Below are 19,115 nucleotides of genomic sequence, written 5' to 3'. Positions count from 1 at the left end.
ATCGGATTCTAATCTAATATCGGACCAAACTTTTCGGGTTGGGTTAATTTTGCCGGTGAAGCAACCCAGGTATTATTAAGGTAAAGTATGTGCTTTATTTGAAGGAAGTAATATATACCCCATTCTCCTTTTCCAGATTCCCTTTCGCCAACCTCCCTTTTTGCGCGAACTCAACACAAAACACAACAACAACAACAATAACTTGAGTGTTCATCAATGGCGGAAAAGCTTGAACCTGTCAAAGTTCTATACTGTGGGGTTTGTGGATTACCTGCAGAATACTGTGAATTTGGACCTGATTTTGAGAAATGCAAACCTTGGTTGATCCAAAATGCTCCTCATGTCTACCCTCATCTAATCCAAGGTCGAATCTTTCTTCCTCTCTTTTTAATACCCTCTTCTTTTTTTTTGCATAAATTTTCCATCTTTGTTATTTTGGGTTGATTTATTCTATTCTTATGTGTAGTTTTCATCTTGGGTCATTCCGAAACAGACTCTTTTGTGTTGCTAGAACTAGGTTAAGGCCGTATACATCCGACCCCTTATCTCGCGGATTGTTGTATGTGTTGTAATTGTAATTTTCTTATATGGATAGTTTGCCCCCCTTTTTATTTGGGCGGTTAGTGATTTGGGTGATTATTGATTTTGTCAGATGCTAGTGGTAAAGAAGCTGATAAGGTTGCAGACCAGCTACAGTCCACTTCAATTTCTGCTGGTAACAACCACTTGTTAATTGTTATGCATTTTACATTGATATATAAGCATGTGTTTTCCGGACGATGTTATTATGATCTTTCTTGATTCATGGAGAAACATGTAGTTTAATGTTGTTCTGATAAAATATGACCTTTATTTGTGTTTGATTTTACCCAATTTGAAAGTTTTCAAATCATTTAGCCGATTTGTTGATGCCGTGATTGCAATTATGTTGATATACTGATGGGATGCTGATAGAGTATATGTGAAAGGTATTTCCTTTCAGTGTTCAGGCAATTGTATACATAAATATTGCTTCTTTCATCTATATATCACACACTTTGAAAAGAGCATATCGTGAATTATATGTTATGAATTCATAGCCAATTAGGCAACTTTGGTTTTACCCTTTTCCCTTCATGCAAGTGTTGCTAAAGAATTTAAATCAATCCCTGAACAAGATGCTAGAAGGACATAAATTCTAGGTGACCGAAGAGCTTGGGTATGAGAGTGATTTTGTTTTAGCATGTCACTTATTCATTTCCATCCTAACAATTGATCTCTTGTGGCTTTTAATTTAAAAGCTTGTTATGAGTCTCATGGACTTTGGAAGAGTTGTCTTGTGTGATAAAGAAAATTTAACAGGTTCCTCATTGGTATATATATATATAACTCCAGTCTCAGATTCTCGCAAATATGGACTTATCTCCAAAATACGAAATCTTTTCAAGGGCGAGGCAGAATCTACAAGCTGAGTTCTTTTTGTTTGATGGTACAGTTGTCTCTGTCTTCAACCTGATGTACCTTGCTCAGGATTGACCTTACCTCTCAAAGGTAGAGGCTTCCGGCAGTTAGTTGTACTGTGGATATGCGTAAGATCACTGTGAAATGTGAACCCTTGTTTGATAGGTTGCTTAGTGCCATGTGAGAAATAATTTACATTTTGCAATAATTGCCTTACGATGAGGACTCAGTTTTTGACATGACATTGATTGCCTACTATCTCATGGATAATGATGTTGAGACAAGCTATAGAGTTAGACAAGTTCATATCTACACTTCTACAGATGTCCAAACTTTGATCTTAGCCCAATGGTCTGATATTTCCATTAAGTTTGCTGATTGATGGTTTTCTGAGCAAATTTCTTGAGTTGTATAAATGACATTTGCACAAGTATGCCGGATGTTTTTTGCTGGTAGTCTCCTGCTTGTTCATGTCTGTTCTTTCTGGCATATAGTTGGGACTATGGTGTTAAGCTCTTAGGATATTTGACTCTTCAAGGTCTTGAAAAGATAAATATTTGTCAAATACGAGCTACAAGTAGTTTTGTGGCGGTTGACTTCAGTGTACAAATAGTATTACTTAGAAGGAACCGGCTCACTCAGGCTTATCAATTCTAATTCTATCATGTGGTGTAGTTGCAAATAAAGGAGATTATCGTCAATAGCAATATGAGGAAGTTTTAAAGTTGGGTAGATGTAGAAATTATGTTTTTGGAAAGAAGGATCATATATTTTCCTGAATTGAGGAGAGTCGGAATACTCAAGATTATATAATAATGATTTGGCAGGATTGTGGGAGCCTTAACCTCAGCAGATTGTTTTTCTTAGTTTGATATGTGGCATTCAGGCATTATGGTTGCCTGATGATGAAAATGAACTGGCTGATTTAAGTGAAAATTGGTAGATTTGGTACTTTCAAATGTGTTTTTTCCCCTTTGAGTAGGGGTAGGAAGGGTGATTAATCTCTCTTGCTAAGTTGAGGCAATCTTTCCAAGGGCCAGTCAGAGTCTACAATCTGAGTTTTGTTTGATGGTACAATTGTCAATGTCTTCAACATGATGTACACTTGATTAGGATTGACCTTACTCCTCAAAGATGGAAGCTTCTGGCAGTTAGTTGTACTGTGGATACTGGATATGCGTCTCTATGAATCGTGAACCCTCACTTGATAGGTTGTGTGGTGACATGTGAGATAATTTACATTTTGGTATTTGTTGCCTTCCAGTGAGGACTGAGTTTCCGAAAAGAGTAGTTTTTATCGAATGCAATTTCCGAATAGTTTTGTGACTGTGGACTCCAGCTTATCATGGTCAATTATTTTCCTGGTTAGTTCTTGTTTTCTTCCACAAGATAGCTACCTCGCAGTTTAATGTGCAATGGGCTTTACTTCTTTGGGCTACGTTACATTGGGATTTTCTGAGACCTTGTTGCTTGAGGCTAAAACTTTGGGAGAGTTTTGGTTGTCTTAAGGGACTTACCGACTTACTTCTTTAAGGGAAGGGGGAGGCTGGTTGTATATTGTCCACTGATGTGCTTATTTAGGCTCACCGAATTCTCTCTCTTTTTGAGGCATATATTAATTCTTGGTTTTGGTCAAGATCACAGTTTCGGTTGTGGTGGCCAATATCGGCTTAAAATGCAGTAAAATGCTATCAATTGTAATCTCGAAAACCTTGGAATTCCGTTGCAAGTCAGTATCATGTCCGATTTTTAAACCATGCTTTTAGATATATCGTCTGAGAGTTGGGGAACAGTTTAGTCATCTCTTAAGAGTGGTGTATGGCTCAACAATTTGGGATTTGCAAATGAATACCAAAAACTGAAAGAGGCTGTGGGACTGAAAAGAAAGATTTGGGATTTAACCTTACTGCTATGGAATTGGTTGTGGCCTGTGAAGGTTTCTTATACACCATAAAAAAAAGGATGCTCCTAATTGATTTTATTTTTCTTAGATCTTTGCTTCCCATTAAGAATGCAATCTTTTTTCAGGAGGATTTTTTGTGAAGCGATTGGTCAATCAACTAGCTTTTCCCTGCTTCTATATTTTTGCGTTCCACATAATGCTTTCAAGTTTTCAACAATGTGTCTGGCGTGAATGGTATTGATGTATCTTGAAATATGATTGATGAGTTTTATTCATGTGCAAAGTTTCTATATCCAAATTTGCGAAGTTCCTTTTGTCATGAAGGGTACTGAGACAGTCTTTAGTTTATTTTCTATTTTTGTGAGGATGTAGTGTCATTTATTTTTACTTTGGAGTGTGCGAATCCGAAATCAGAACTAGAGTGGAGATACATAGGTGATTAAATATTCTCCTCCTTATTCTTTCTTCATTGGCTGATAAAAGCTGGAGATTTGAAATAGAATGGATTAGTAGCGTTTGAATGTGCATTTGACGCATCATCCTTGGTTCCTTGCTTTTAAAATGATTGAACAGTTTTCTGCCTTTTCCCCTCTTCCTTGGCATATATCCCTCTTCCCTGCACTATGCTGCACAATCATCCATTACCCACTAGAATAGGCATCTATCATCATGTTCCAGCCATTTTTGGAAACTTGTACATGCAGGAATGGTTAGGAATAATAGTAAGGACAAAAAGGTGTACAAAGAGGGCAAGCGGGGAGAGGAGATATTGTCCGCAAGTGTCAACAATAGCTTTCCGTCGCATAGTGGTGCTACAGTGGAAGAGGTCCAGGGGCAATAGATGCTCTTAGGTTATACTCTTTATGTCAAATTCTGCATTACAAAATGACTTTCCTTTAGGGTGTGTTTGGATAGCAAAAGTGGAAGGAAAGGGAGGGGAGGGGGAAGGAGGGAAGAGAAATGGAGGTAAGGGAAGGGGAGGGCAAATGGGGAGTGGGTGTTTGGATACAATTTCCTTCCAAATCTTACCTATTGTGGAGAGATTTTGATTTGCCTTGGAGGAGGGAAAATGGATCCCTCCAAATCTCTCCCCCTCCATTTACCTCCACCCTTATTTGCTATCCAAACAAGGGATTTTAAATTCCCTACTCTCCCTCCCTTTCTTTTCCCTCCAAATCACTCAATCCAAACACACCCTTAGAAGTCCCATGTTTTGATTATCCCCGTCATGAACTGAAAAGGAAAAGAAATGAATTGGTTATTAGTTTAGTGGACACTGATCTTAAGATTCATAATAAGAACTACGTGGAATTTATGTATGCTTATCAACCTCCTTTGCGAGTTATCTTTTCTTTGTTTTTTTAGTTATCTTGATCCGTTCTAGTCTCTTGCTCTCTTTTAAGTTGTTCTTTTTTTTAGCAGCAATACTTGATAACCTTAGCCAGTTTCTTATTCGGTTGGGTTTTGCAGATGGCGCTTCAACATCTAAGCCAGAAGAAGTAAAGCGACTTCCTGGAGGGAAGGTTAAAAAAAAGGTAAGACGTGTGAAGTTAATTCAATTTCTTTTTCTGATGCGCGCTTGGTCTTACATAAGCTGTAACTCTACATTCTTGAGCTTCAACATTTTTTAAGATTAAATACTGAAAAAACAATAGGTCGATGTAGTTTTTAAGCTTCGAACTGCATTAGTTTGGTATCAATTTAAGAATCTCTACATACTTTATCGCCTAAATGAAGAGGTTCCTTACTGCCTTCATGTTAATATTATGGACTTGCGGGTATGTTGGACAGAACAAAGGCAGCCAGAATTTGTGTATTCAGTTTCATGTATTTTGACCGGCTACGTACACTTCCATCTCAAATAGCTTTGAAGTGCCTGTTCTTTTTGGGCAAATTCAGAGAAATGTCAAGTTGTTTAAGGATTAGAAATGTCAAATAGCTTTGAAGTGACATATTCTTGATGTTTGGACTTTAATGAGATTGATGTATAGACATAAGATTCACATCTCAATCACTTGGATGTATTGGCATATTCTCTGAGCTGCTTCCGTTGTTATTTGGAAGGTATAGATCTTGGTCTGTGATCTCAGTCATTGAGCCATATGCCCGTAAATCTGGTCGATGGCGCCTTAAAATGGGGTCAAAGTAACCTTCAAAACTCTCGTAAATAGATTGAGTGGCGTTTCAATTTAATACCATGGTTTCTTGTGCTAATGGGATTCTTATAAATTTTATTTGGGAAGGGTGCAATTATACGGAAGAAAATAACCATCATGTTGTTTTTGTTCCTTAAGTTTTATTTCCAACTCTCTACTTCCTTTGAGGCCCTTTCCGTGAAATGGAAAAAGAAAACAGCCTTTGTTTTCGCTTAGGTCACTTTAATGCTTTAATAAGGAGTAAGAAACGAGTGCTATTTAGGTACTAGATGATGAGCGTTAAGATTATTTTGCCGTAGTTGTTTCTGATTCCAAAACTTTCCCCTGGTTAAAACACTGTCAATTTTTGGATGTTAAGCTCCTTGTTCCAACGAGAGGAAGATGTGGAATCTGTCTTTGCTATGCCTTTAACTCGATGGCTGAAGCTATTTTAGATTTACAATGATCATGTCTTTCATATAAGCTTGCTCCAAGATTCATGTTTTCACGCCATTGTCAATTTGGCATTTAAGTGAGCTCATCCATGGTATTAAATCTTGTTTTGAGATGTGACCTCAAAATAGGTTTTTAAGGCCTTGTCGCAATTCACTACGCAGCCCTTGTGTAATACCATGTCTTTATCGCTATAGTGTCCATCCTTAATCTGTATAATAAGTTAATAACTACTCTTCTTGTGGCATGGTTTTGAGTTTTTTGTCAACCTTATTTTTCTGATGGTGCTCTGAGAAGCGTTTGAATTTTTTTTTTTCTGTTCATAGGATAAGAAAGAAGTCATAATTGAGAAGGTTGTACGCAACAAAAGGAAATGCATAACCACTGTGAAAGGATTGGAGAATTTCGGTGAGCTGTTCTGCTCTTGTTCCTTGTTTCTTGCTCTTGCATGGCTATTCAACATTTCAACCTGCTTGACGGTTTAACCTGCATTTATCATGCAGTAGGGTATCTTCTTGCTAATAGTTGTTTATTTTTTTCTTTTTTCAGGTGTTAAACTAGCTGATGCTTCAAAGAAGCTTGGGAAAAAGTTTGCAACCGGGGCCTCTGTTGTCAAGGTAGAAGATATGATTTTAGTTGCACATTAACAGTTGGTCAATGTTTCATTTTCAGTAAAAACTTTTTTATTTTGGTTGAGGATTGGAATAGAACAAAACCGAGTAACTCATTAAATTGGTTGCGCTTTTAAAGTTGTGTAACAACTGTCATTTTATGCAATTCTCTATGCAATTTCGTTAAGAGTCATACAGAAACATGTAAGCGATTGTTAACGCACAAGTAAAGTTGCATAGAAACATGTAAGCGATTTCAACGCATAAAGTAAAGTTGCATACATCAGACCCCCTTACCTCTTCATGTGAGTAGTGTTGTATAAAGATTTCAGCAAGTTCCCAATGTTCATAAAAAGCCTGTGTTGATTGGTTTCAGGGACCGACTGAGAAGGAGCAGATTGATGTTCAAGGGGATATAGCATATGACGTTGTGGAGTTTCTTACAGATACCTGGCCTGATGTAAATATTCTTTTCATGATTCTGCTTTTCTATATTACTTTCTCCATCTCATTTATGTCATCCCTAATCCCCATTTGACGATACTAGTGAACTAGTCACAACCAATATCAACTTTGACTTAAGACATTTCCTCGAATATCGCTGCTACTGTTGAAAAATACTAGTAATATGAAAAAGCATGTTTTGATAAACAAATGTAAATGGGTAACATGAACAGAATGGAAGGTGGTTCGTCTTTCCATTCGTACTTTCATTTAACAGTGTCTCTTGCTGGCCTTGTTCATCCATTGGCTTCATCGGATTTATATACAATGACAAAACATATATTGCATCAGGTCCCAGAAAGCGCGATATTCTTCATTGAGGATGGAAGGAAGGTCCCGGCTGCTTGATTCCAAAGTCGGGATATAAGAAACTGAGAAGTTCAGAGGGCTATTACTGCAAATGGGCATTTAAAGACCCATCTGTGCAAATATGATTGCACAAAAGGTTTTATTTCTTCTGTTCTGATATAACAGTTTCTGCCATCCCTGGTTGGTTGAAGTTTAAGCCTTTTCTGGGTTCAACTATATTTAGCAGGATATTGTCATACTCGAAGATGAATTCTTGTAGATGGAATATTTAAATATTTCGATGATACATATTTTGCTATGAAAATGAGATCTTTGTTTTGCATTTTCCGGGAGAAGTATACTTGATGGTTTGTCAAAAGCTTGGCAAAAAAAATTCCTGCTGTGATTCATGCGAAGGTGTTCAGTTATTTTCAGATGCGGAGAGAAGTGCTAAAGATCGCAGATATTTGATCGATATGGCTGATACATATTACTACGAGTATGATATTTCCAGCCTTCCATTGCCGGCAGAATGATTCTTAAACTCATATGTCCTCGAGAAGCTCCCAAGTAATAAGGATGTATTGATTCAATCCTTGCCTTGCAATAAGGTTCATCGTCTCGACCATATACCCTCGTATAAGGGTAATTGGAGCCTTAATTCGTCAACATGAACTCAACATGATCCAATACAACAAAGTCTTAGGCTCAACATAGTTGGAGGTCGGGTAATATGAATCACAATCCGAATCCGTCTAGACATGATCTAGTAAAATGACAGCAAAATAACATAAAAGGAAAAGGATTTTTTGTCAAAAACTACCTAAGATTTGTCTCGCTTGCAAATATACTACCTATCATTTTATTTTTTGCAAGACAGTACCTTTAATTTTTTAAGTTTTGTTGAAAACTACCAAAACCTATTTTCCGACCAAATTTTGGACAAACTCTGGCATTGAAAATTGGAAACAACATTGAAAACACCAATCCTATGAATATCTTAGCTTTCTTCTTCTACGACCTCAACATCTTCAACGCAAATTTTCGTCTCATCATATTTCACTTCAAGCTCCTTCAAATGCATATTGTCCTTAACTTCTTATTTAAGTTGATTAAATTTTCTCATTATACGACACTTCAAGACGTTTTAAGTGCAACATGGATTCCACATTTGCATACCTTTCTTCTAGTTCAGGTTTTCGTGGATCTTATTGAGGTACTTGACATTGGGAAAAACTAGAAATAGAGATAAAGGAGATAAGAAGAAAGATGGGGTGGGGGGGGGGGGGGGGGTAGGAGAATAAGATGGTTGTGAACGAGAAGAGCGAGAGAGAAAGGGAAGGGGTTAAATCAAGGACAAGAAAGAGGAGGGAAGATAGGCTGTTGAATTTTTTCAAGGGAAAACAGAATGGAAGGGTAAAAAAAAAAAAGACAGTTCCCACGTGAAAAAAAGAGTAAACAAAGCCAATACCAGAGTTCGACCAAAATTTGGCCGGAAAAAATGCTTCGATTGTTGGGAATGTTGTCGACGCAAGGGAGAAAATATTCATCTTCCGTTTCGAAAACGAACGCGACAAAGCTAGGGTTTGGGAGGGGCAACCGTGGCATTTCGACAAATTCCTTTGGTGCTTCAATGAACCTAATCATGCTGGTAAGATTACAGATGTTCCTTTATTCAATTTCCCTATCTGGGCTAGGGTTTACGACCTTCCGATTGCTGGGCGCACAAGTCTTGTCAATGCTAAACGTTTAGGAGACACCCTGGGCTCGTTCATTAGCGTAGAATTTGGCCCTAATGCGGAGCTTGATAGAGCTATCAGGCTTCGTGTTTTGCTCGATGTTCGAAAATCCCTAAAATCGAAAGTTCTTGTTCGAATGAAAAATGGTAATGCTATTAATTTCGATGTTAAATACGGGAGGCTTCCCACTTTCTGTTACGGCAGTGGTTTGATTGGCCATGGGGAGAAGGACTGTGATGACGGTCCGTATGAGGAAGACGAACTGAAACTAGGCGGTTGGCTTAGGGCATCACCATGGAAGGTCGTTAAAACTGTGAAGGAGAATGTTAGTAAAGTGGTTAGGGACATGCGTCCTAGTTTTGAAGCTTCGAGAACCCATGATGAGGAGGAAGCCGTGGCTGCCATGATTGAGAAACTGCGGCTGGTTGCGATTGGGCTGAAGAAGAAGAAGGATCGTGAAGTGACAGCGGTCGGTGGAGGTGGTAGGGAGGAGAACGAGGTAGGTTGGTCTTGCTGTAAGGAAAGCGGTGGGGGGAAAGGAGGGGATAAGTGCTGTGGTGGTGGGGGGAGATGCTTCGATGCTAAGGAGTAGTGGGGGGGAGGAAGAGCTGGGAGGTTGGATCGAGGGCAATGGCGGTGTGGGCAGTGAGAATGGAGTAAGTATGGGAGTGAGGAGGGAAGATGATAGGGAGCTGATTGTGGGGACGGTGAATGGCAGAGAGGCAGGAGACCATGATTCATTGATGGGTGGTAATGTTCAGGTGAAGTTGAGCAAAGAGAAAAAAGGGGTAGTAAGGGTAGGAGCTGGAAAAGATGGGAGAGGAACGAGGGGGGAGGAGCTGCTGGCTCGTCTGTCGATGATGGGGGATTGAATGCTTCTGGGAAACGGGGTAGGGAGGAGGGTGCTGGAGTTACTATGATAAACGACCGAGGCTTGATACAGACGGGGGCGTCTTAATACCTCAGGCGGTGGTTGACGTGGATCAACCCCGCCGGGCCCAATGAATTATTTGAGCATTAACTGTCGGGGCTTGGGCAATCCCGACAGTGTGAGTGCTCTCCGTGAGCTGGTATGGAGAGAAGCCCCGACCATTCTTTTTTTGTCCGAAACGAAATTGAGTGGTCGTGAGATGAGGAGGGTGAAGGAACGGTTGGATGGCTATTTTGGGGTCGAAGTGGATAGTATGGGTCGTGCAGGCGGGTTAGCTTTTCTCTGGAAAAAGGAGATTGACTGTACATTTTTGTCTGCTTCTGTCCATCATATGGACTTTGTCGTGAAGGGTACGGAAGGGGAATGGAGAGTGACCAGGTTTTATGGTTGGCCAGCTGTTAATGATCGTCACTTGTCTTGGGAGTTGTTGTGGGTCTTAAATAACCAATCTTCGCTCCCTTGGCTTTGCTTGGGTGACTATAATGAAGTGTTGTTTGCTACTGAGATGAAGGGTGGAAGCCGACCACAATGGCAAATGAATAATTTTCAAGCGGCAGTGGATGACTGTGGACTTCGAGATCTTCCTTGGGTGGGTTATAATTTCTCTTATGATAAGGGGCAAGCCGGTGAAGCGAATAGACAGAGCATGAGTGATAGAGCAATGGGTAATGGGAGTTAGTTCGAGTTATTCCCGTATGCAAAATTACATTATCTGAATCGGGAATGGTCGGACCACGCTCCGATTAAGGTCAATTTGAATGGGAAAACTCCTGTGGAGGAACGGGCTCGCGCATTTAGATTCGAGCAAATTTGGGTGGGTAGTGAGGGATGTGAGGAAGCTGTAGAAATGGGGGTGATAAAGGGGTGTGGAAATTTGGCAAAAATCATTCATGAGTGTACATCAGAACTCAAGGCTTGGAAAAAAACAAATATCTCACAAATTGGCCGTGATATTTCCAAAAAACGAGCTCAATTGACCCGTTTGAATGAAGGCGACTGAGAGGAGGGCAACGTGGCTAGAAGGAGAAAATTAGTTGCAGAAATTTCTGACCTTCGAAGGCAAGAGGAGCAATATTGGCGCCAACGATCCCGGGCTTTGTGGCTGAAAGATGGGGACCGAAATACGAAATTCTTTCATAATAGGGCAGGGGAGCGGAAGCGTAAAAATTATATTGCGTGTCTGACTGATGACGCGGGTACTGTTCAAGTGGGAGATGAAGAGGTAGCGAATGTGGCTATAGGTTATTTTCAAGAGCTGTTTACTTCCTCGCGGCCGACTGACATGGACGAGGTCTTTGATGGGTTTGAGCGAAGGGTTACTGGTCCCATGAATGCTATTCTCCGACAAGAATATAGTGAAGATGAGGTGATAGAGGCTCTTAACCAGATGCACCCTTTGAAAGCACCGGGTCCAGATGGTATGAATGTCCTTTTCTATCAAACTTATTGGAAGACTATTGGCCCTTTTGTTACTGAGACGGTTCTTGCAATTCTTCGTGGGGAGCGTTCACCAGCGGAGTTTAATATAACTAATATTGTCCTTATTCCTAAAAATAAAGCGCCAGATAAAATCCGGGATTTTCGGCTAATCAGTCTCTGTAATGTGGTGTATAAATTGGTGTCGAAGGTTTTAGCAAATCGGCTGAAGCAATTTCTGAATGAGATAGTTTCCGTTAATCAAAGTGCATTTACTCCAGGGCGAGCAATTTCTGATAATGTCATGATAGCTTTCGAAATTTTTCATCATATGAAGCAGTCGAGGAGCGCCGAGGGCTTTATGGCTTTGAAGCTTGACATGGCTAAGGCATATGACCGCGTGGAATGAGTGTTTTTGAGGCGTGTTTTGGCTTCGCTAGGGTTCGATAGGGCGTGGGCAGCAAGGGTCATGGAGTGTGTGACGACTATCTCGTTTGCGGTTATGATTTATGGTAATCCTTCGGAGGAATTTCAACCGGCCCGAGGACTTTGACAAGGCGACCCAATTTCCCCGTATCTCTTTATTTTGTGTGCGGAAGTCTTATCTCACCAAATGAGGCGAGCTGCGGAAGTAGGGCCTCTCCATGGAGTCCGAATTGCGAGTGGAGCCCCTGCGGTCTCTCATCTTTTATTTGCAGACGATAGTCTCTTTTTCACTAAGGCAAGCTGTGAAGAGGCCGATGTAGTTACTGATATTTTACGAAAATATGAGAGGCCGTCTGGGCAGCTCGTTAATTTGGATAAGATTACGGTCTCATTTAGTCGCGGGGTAACGGCCAAGAGACAAAGTATGATTGCGAGCAGACTAGGAGTGACGGTGGTGGAGGAACAGCATCGATACCTTGGGCTCCCTACGGTGATTGATCGATCAAAGAAAGTCTTAACGGATATTTTGCGAGATAAATTAAGCAAACGTCTTCAAGGATGGCGTGGGAAAATTTTGTCGAGGGCTGGTAAGGAGGTTCTTTTAAAGGCAGTTGCCAATTCACTCCCTACCTATGTGATGAGTATTTTTAAAATTCCTGCTAATTTCTGTGACGAGCTTAGAACTATGATGTCTCGCTTCTGGTGGAACCATGATGAAGGGAAGAATGGTATTAGTTGGGTGGCGTGGAAGAAGCTGTGTCGACCAAAAGGCATGGGGGACATGGGGTTTCGGGATTTCAGGTTATTTAATTTAGCTTTACTCGGGAAACAAGCTTGGCGTCTCACTATGGTGAGAGGAAGTTTATGGGAGAAAGTAATGCGAGCTCGTTATTACCCTCATGGGTGCTTTCTCACGGCGGGTATGGGCTCGAACCCGAGCTACATGTGGTGAGGAATTGTCGAGGCCAAGGCTGGTTTGGGCAAGGGGCTTAGGAAAATAATTGGGGACGGGTTGTCAACTAAGGTGTGGCAGGACGCTTGGCTGCCGCACACACCTTCTGGGAGAATTCTGTCGCCATGCTCTCCGGGTAACGAGGAAATGTTGGTTGGCGAGCTGTTAGACGCGAATGGTGGCTGGAACGAGGGAAAGCTCACGGAGTTGCTGTTACCTTTCGAATTTAACCAGGTGTTGAACGTAAGAATTAACCCGAATAGGCCAAATGATATTTGGTATTGGAAACCGGAGAAGGATGGGTGTTATACTGTGAAATCGGCCTATCATTTGCTCGCAGGAGAGGAGTGTATTGATGTGGGAGGGGCGTCGGATAGGGAAAGGGAACGATGGCTCTGGAATCGGCTTTGGAATACTCCGGTGTGGCCCCGAGTCAAGCTATTCTTTTGGCAGCTGTGCAGTGAGGCTCTAGCGACAAGAGTGAATATTGCATCACGAGTAAGAGGTGATAATTCTTTTTGTTCCTTTTGCAATTCGTTTTTTGGAACTAGTATTCATCTTTTTAAAGATTGCCATGTAGCTAAGCAGGTATGGGAAGGGTTGGATGTCGATATTGGGGAGGATAGGGCCGGGAATGGAGTTAGGGACTAGGTGGAGGATCGGTGGAAGGCTCTTGGAGTTCGGGAGCATAATGTTCTTATGGTCGGGTGTTGAGCTTTGTGGGAACATCGAAACAAAGTGGTGTTCGAGAGGAGGGAGGTTGACCCTTGGTGCATCATAAGACGAACCAAGGATATACTAGAGGAGAGTGATGGGGATGGGTACGTGATTGACAGGAATAAGACATCTATGCCGCGGAGGAAGGATGGAGATGAGGGTGGATGGAGACCGGCGCCAAGTGGGTTTGTCAAGATTAATGTAGATGCGGGAGTGAAGGAAGGAGAAGGGGGGAGTTGCGGGGTGGTGTGTCGGGACACGGGTGGACATGTCGTATGGGGGTTGTCACTTGTGGACGAACGGGTTTGGGAGGCTCATGTAGCGGAGGCGGTGGCGGTGTTTGAAGGAATGAAGGAAGCGCTGCGAATGGGTTGCCCCAACATTGTCATGGAAAGTGATTGCCTTCAAGTGATTGAAGCTATTAGGAAACAAAATCCGGGAAGGAGTATTTTTTCGCTTGTCATCCAAGACATTATTTTACTTTCGTCTTCTTTTAATTCTGTTTTGTCGTCTTTTACGAGTCGTGTAAACAATACTGTCGCGCATGCTTTAGCTCATATTGTTCCTAGGTCTTTGGGTCGATTTGAGTGGTCTAACGTTTTACCACCGATCGCGAACTCTGCTGTTTTGTTTGATTTATCGTCTATATAAAAGGCCTTCGGGTTTTTTCCTCAAAAAAAAAAAATTGGCCGGAAAATAGATTTTGGTAGTTTTAAACAAAATTTTAAAAATTAAAGGTAGTGTCTTGCAAAAAATAAAATGATAGGTAGTGTATTTGCAAGTGAGACAAAACTTGGGTAGCTTTTGACAAAAAAACCAAAGGAAAATTAAATAGATTTAAGGGTTTTTTCTATCTGTGCCCCTTGGATTTTCACTTTTCCCAAATGTACCCATGTGTATAACATAATACTATTTGTACCCCTAAGTTCAATTTGTTATTCCATCTGTGACTTAACTAGCCTAAACCGTCAATTGGCGTTAAGTACCAACATGGCAGCATGAAATTGTCAACATGACTTTTTTTTTCTTTTTTCTCCTCTAAACTTTTCCCCTAACTTTCCATCCGGGTATGATTCCTGATTCCAACCCCATACCCGTGCACGAAACAAACGTCCTCTTAGTGGATTAATAAACATGTGATAAGTTGAATTAGTGGGTAAAATAGTGGATTGGGCTAGTCGTATGAAATGAATGATGTTGAATTGAATTATACAATAGGAAGCTTCCATGCGAAATAGAATGGCATGAGCGATGTAAGAATATGTACATGAAATAACCTTGAAAGTTGGTATTGTAGAATTAATGCTTACTTCAACTATTGATTGTTTTGGTTAGTTTGTGCAGCGCTTGTTATACATTGATATTGATGTTCACCATAGAGATGGTGTTGAAGAGACTTCTACACAACTGACATAGTAATGATTGTTTCCTTCCATCAATTTGGCTTTGACGAATATTTATTTTCAGAAACTGGTGACATCGAAGAAGTTGGAGTGGATGGTGGCAAGAATTATTCCCTCAACGTCCCATTAAAAAGGGCATGGATGACGTCAGCTACCGTGAACTTTTCAGGCCCATTATTAGGAAAGTCATGGAAGATTACCAGTCAAATTCAGTTGTTCTTCAATGTGGGGCTGATTCACTCTCTGCTGACAAGCTTGGTGATTTCAACATGTCTGTTAAAGGTCATGCTGATTGCTTGCAATTTCTTAGGTCATATAATTTTCCGTTAATTGTTTTGGATGGAGGAGAATACACAATTGGAAATGTAGCCCGTTGTTGGTGTTATGATATTGTAGTTTCAGTCGGGATTGAGCCTGATAATAACCTGCCGGAAAATGAGTTTATTGAGTTTTTTTGGCCCAGATTACCCGCTTCATATTGTGCCCACTAAAGTGGAAAATCAAAACTCATCTAAAGAACCGGAGGAAGCCAGGTGATAACACTTGACACTTTTTAATGCACGGAGGTGACACTTTATAATAACCTGCCGAAAAATGAGTTTATTGAGTTTTTTTGGCCCATATTTATATTTGAATGATGAAGGAGGGGACTTAGTTTGTCTGCTATTTTGGTTACCTTTTTTATATTTTATCTTCCTTGTTTTTGTTTTTTTCTGTTTCTTTTTTTACTCTAAACATGTCCATCAATTTTCATGCCCCCACTCTCCTTCTTTTCTTGCCTTTTACTTTCTTTGTATTATTTGGTTTGCACAAAATATCAGTGAAGATTGGTTTGATGTAAACCAGGATTGTGTAACACAAGTTAGAGATACAATACTAATAATAATTCATCTTTTTAATTAATTTTAACTTGCATTGAAGGTAATGATAAACTTTTTAGGGTTTTTCCCATCTGTGCCTCTTGGATTTTCACTTTTCTCAACTGTACCCATGCGTATGACATAATACTATTTGTACCCCTAAGTTCAATTTGTTATTCCATCTGTGACTTAACTAGCTTAAACCGTCAATTGGCGTTAAGTACCAACATGGCAACATGGAATTGTCAACATGACTTTTTTTTTTCTTTTTTTTCCTCTAAACTTTCCCCCCAATTTTTTTTCAATGTTTCCCTCCATAACTTCCTCCATTATTTCCCCTATATAATCCACTCATCCCTCAATCTAATTATTTCTTTAATCCTCCAATATTCTTCACCCTCATTTATTTTTCTCTTATTTTCCTTTAATTATCCATCTCATGTCTTTTACATCTAGCAATTGGAGAAGGAGTGACCCAATTGAAGAGCTTGAATTTCGAAACCAAAGGTTTCATTATGTAATGTCTTCTTTTCCTTTAATTATTCATCTCATGTCTTCTTCATCTAGCAATTGGAGAAGGAATGACCAAATTGAAAAACTTGAATTTTGCAACCAAATAAGGGAGGATGAAGAATATTTTAGGATTAAAGAAATAAAATTAAGGGATGAGTGGATTGACTATATAAGGGAAGTAATGGAGGGAAGTTATGGAGGGAAACATTGAAATTTAAGGGGAAGTTTAAAGGAAATAAAAGAAAAAAAAGTCATGTTGACACTTTCATGCTGCCATGTTAGCACTTAACGTCAAGAACTGACGGTTTAGGCTAGGGGTGGGCATAACCCGGTCCGGAACGGAAAAATGGACCGGTTCGAACCAGAATCTAGTGGACCGGAATCGGAATTAAAAATTCCGGTCCGGTCTCCGGTCCGCCATTTCAAAGATTCCGGTTTGGACCGAAATGCTCGGAGTTATTGTTATTTGCTTTTTTTTCCTTAAAATTGTATTTTTATTCCGGTCTGATCCGGTCTGGTCCAATGGACCGGAATTTTGGACCGGAATTTTGGACCGAAAATTGAAAAAGTGGATAATTCCGGCCAACCGGTCCGGTCCGGTCCCAGAACCTTCTCTGTATTCATCAATGGTATCCCTACCATCCCCCTCTTGCCCGGATGCAGGAAACCGTCGGGTGATGTATTTTTACGAACCCGACATTGACAATTATGATTACGGGCTTAATCACGTAATGAAGCCAAAGCGTTTATACACATGGCACATGAATTAATGATGAGATATGGATTGTTAGATTCAGTGGACTCGAGGAAACCTGTCAAGCTAGACGAGACTTTGATGAGGAATTTCCACACGGACAAATACGTCGACTTTTTGTCGAAGGTCTCCCCTAACCTTGTCAAAATGTTCAATCTTGGAGGCGATCGTCCGGTTTTCCCCGTTTTGTCGAGTTTTGTCAAGCGTCCGCCGGAGGATCCATCGGAGCTACGACCATGCTCAACAATGAAAAAACTGATATTGCCATTAATTGGGCCGGCGGGTTGCATCATGCTAAGAAATGTGAGACGTCTGGGTTTTGTTATGTTAATGATATCGTTCTCGCAATTCTCCAGCTCCTCAAAACTTACAGGGCATTCTCCTCTTTTCCACCTTTTCTTGTTATTACTCCAAAATTAGTTATAATGCATGTTTCCTTGTGAGTAGGATTAGTTAATGATAAAGTTAGGGAGTATTTGGTTCACACAAAAAGGTATGAGGTATGAGTTTGTAATGAGTCAAACCCATACCAAGTGTTTGTTTGACAAATACAAAATTTCATGGGTTTCTCATACCTAAGGAGGGAGGTGGGTATGAGATTGATATCCAGAGGTATCAAACTAATATGAACAAAAATATGAAACAACAAATTATAGCATATTGTATATCCAAATTTTTATATACTTATTTGATTATATAATCATTTTCATGACTTTATAATATTGAAAATTAGTATTTACAATATTTTAATTTACGCATTTTAAACTTAATTGAGGTCAAACTCATACCACTCAAAAATAAAACAAACACAAGGTAAATCATGTTTCAAACCCATACAACCCGGGTATGATTCATGATTCCAATTCCATACCCGTCCACGAAACAAACGTCCCCTTAGTGGATTAATAAACATGTGATAAGTTGAATTAGTGGGTAAAATAGTGGGTTGGGCTATTAGAATGAAATGAATGTTGTTGAATTGAATTATACAATAGGAAGCTTCCATACGAAATAGAATGGCATGAGCAATGTAAAAATATGTACATGAAATAACCTTGAAAGGTGGAATTGTAGAATTAATGCTTACTTCAACTGTTGTTGTTTTGGTTGGTTTGTGCATCACGTGTTATACATAGATATTGATATTCACCATAGAGATGGTGTTGAAGAGACTTTCTACACAATTAACAGAGTAATGATTATTTCCTTCCATCAATTTGGCTTTGACGAATATTTATTTTCAGGAACTAGTGACATTGAAGAAGTTGGAGTGGATGGTGGCAAGAATTATTCCCTTAATGTCCCATTAAAAAGGGCATAGATGATATCAGCTACCGTGAACTTTTTAGGCCCATTATTAGAAAGGTCATGGAAATTTACCAGTCTTAGTTGTTCTTCAATGTGGGGTTGATTCACTCTCTGGTGATAAACTTGGTGATTTTAACATGTCTGTTAAAGGCCGTGCTGATTGGTTGCGACTTGTTAGGTCATATAATGTTCCGTTAATTGTTTTGGGTGGAGGAGGATACACAATTGGAAATGTAGCCCGTTGTTGGTGTTATGAGACTGCAGTTTCAGTCGGGATTGAGTTTGAAAATAACCTGCCGGAAAATGAGTTTATTGAGTTTTTTTTGGCTCAGATTACTCACTTCATATTGTGCCCACTAAAGTGGAAAATCAAAACTCATCTAAAGAACCGGAGGAAGTCAGGTGATAACACTTGACACTTTTTAATGTACGGAGGTGACACTTGATAATAACCTACCTTAAAATGAGTTTATTGAGTTTTTTTGGCCCAGATTTATATTTGAATGATGAAGGAGGGGACTTAGTTTGTCTGCTATTTTGGCTACCTTTTTTTATATTTTGTCTTCCTTGTTTTTGTTTTTTCTGTTTCTTTTTTTACACTAAACATGTCCATCAATTTTCATGCCCCCATTCTCCTTCTTTTCTTGCCTTTTGCTTTCTTTGTATTATTTGGGCTGCACAAAATATCAGTGAAGATTGGTTTGATGTAAGCCAGGATTGTCTAACACAAGGTAGAGATACATTACTAATAATAATTAATCT

The 19,115-nt window shown here is 39.9% G+C and overlaps 2 protein-coding genes and 1 pseudogene across 2 annotated transcripts; all 3 read left to right on the top strand.

The window, feature by feature from the left end:
• On the top strand, nucleotides 1-7,677 carry LOC141592563 (translation machinery-associated protein 22). Its single transcript, XM_074413297.1, has 7 exons — nucleotides 1-364; nucleotides 653-715; nucleotides 4,814-4,878; nucleotides 6,258-6,339; nucleotides 6,481-6,548; nucleotides 6,919-7,002; nucleotides 7,338-7,677. The coding sequence occupies exons 1-7, from the start codon at nucleotides 217-219 to the stop codon at nucleotides 7,392-7,394; spliced, it is 567 nt and encodes a 188-aa protein (XP_074269398.1). The 5' UTR covers nucleotides 1-216; the 3' UTR covers nucleotides 7,395-7,677.
• Nucleotides 7,678-15,055: 7,378 nt separating this feature from the next.
• Nucleotides 15,056-15,409, top strand: LOC141590540 (histone deacetylase 6-like). Its single transcript, XM_074411122.1, has one exon. It carries the CDS (start codon nucleotides 15,056-15,058, stop codon nucleotides 15,407-15,409), a length of 354 nt encoding a protein of 117 aa, XP_074267223.1.
• Nucleotides 15,410-16,917: 1,508 nt separating this feature from the next.
• On the top strand, nucleotides 16,918-18,759 carry LOC141590539 (histone deacetylase 6-like; annotated as a pseudogene).
• Nucleotides 18,760-19,115: the final 356 nt, after the last annotated feature.

Source organism: Silene latifolia, chromosome 7 (assembly GCF_048544455.1).
Source record: "Silene latifolia isolate original U9 population chromosome 7, ASM4854445v1, whole genome shotgun sequence".
Lineage (NCBI taxonomy): Eukaryota > Viridiplantae > Streptophyta > Magnoliopsida > Caryophyllales > Caryophyllaceae > Silene > Silene latifolia.
The sequence above is the reverse complement of the archived record's forward strand: the minus strand, read 5'-3'. Positions and strand labels throughout refer to the sequence as shown.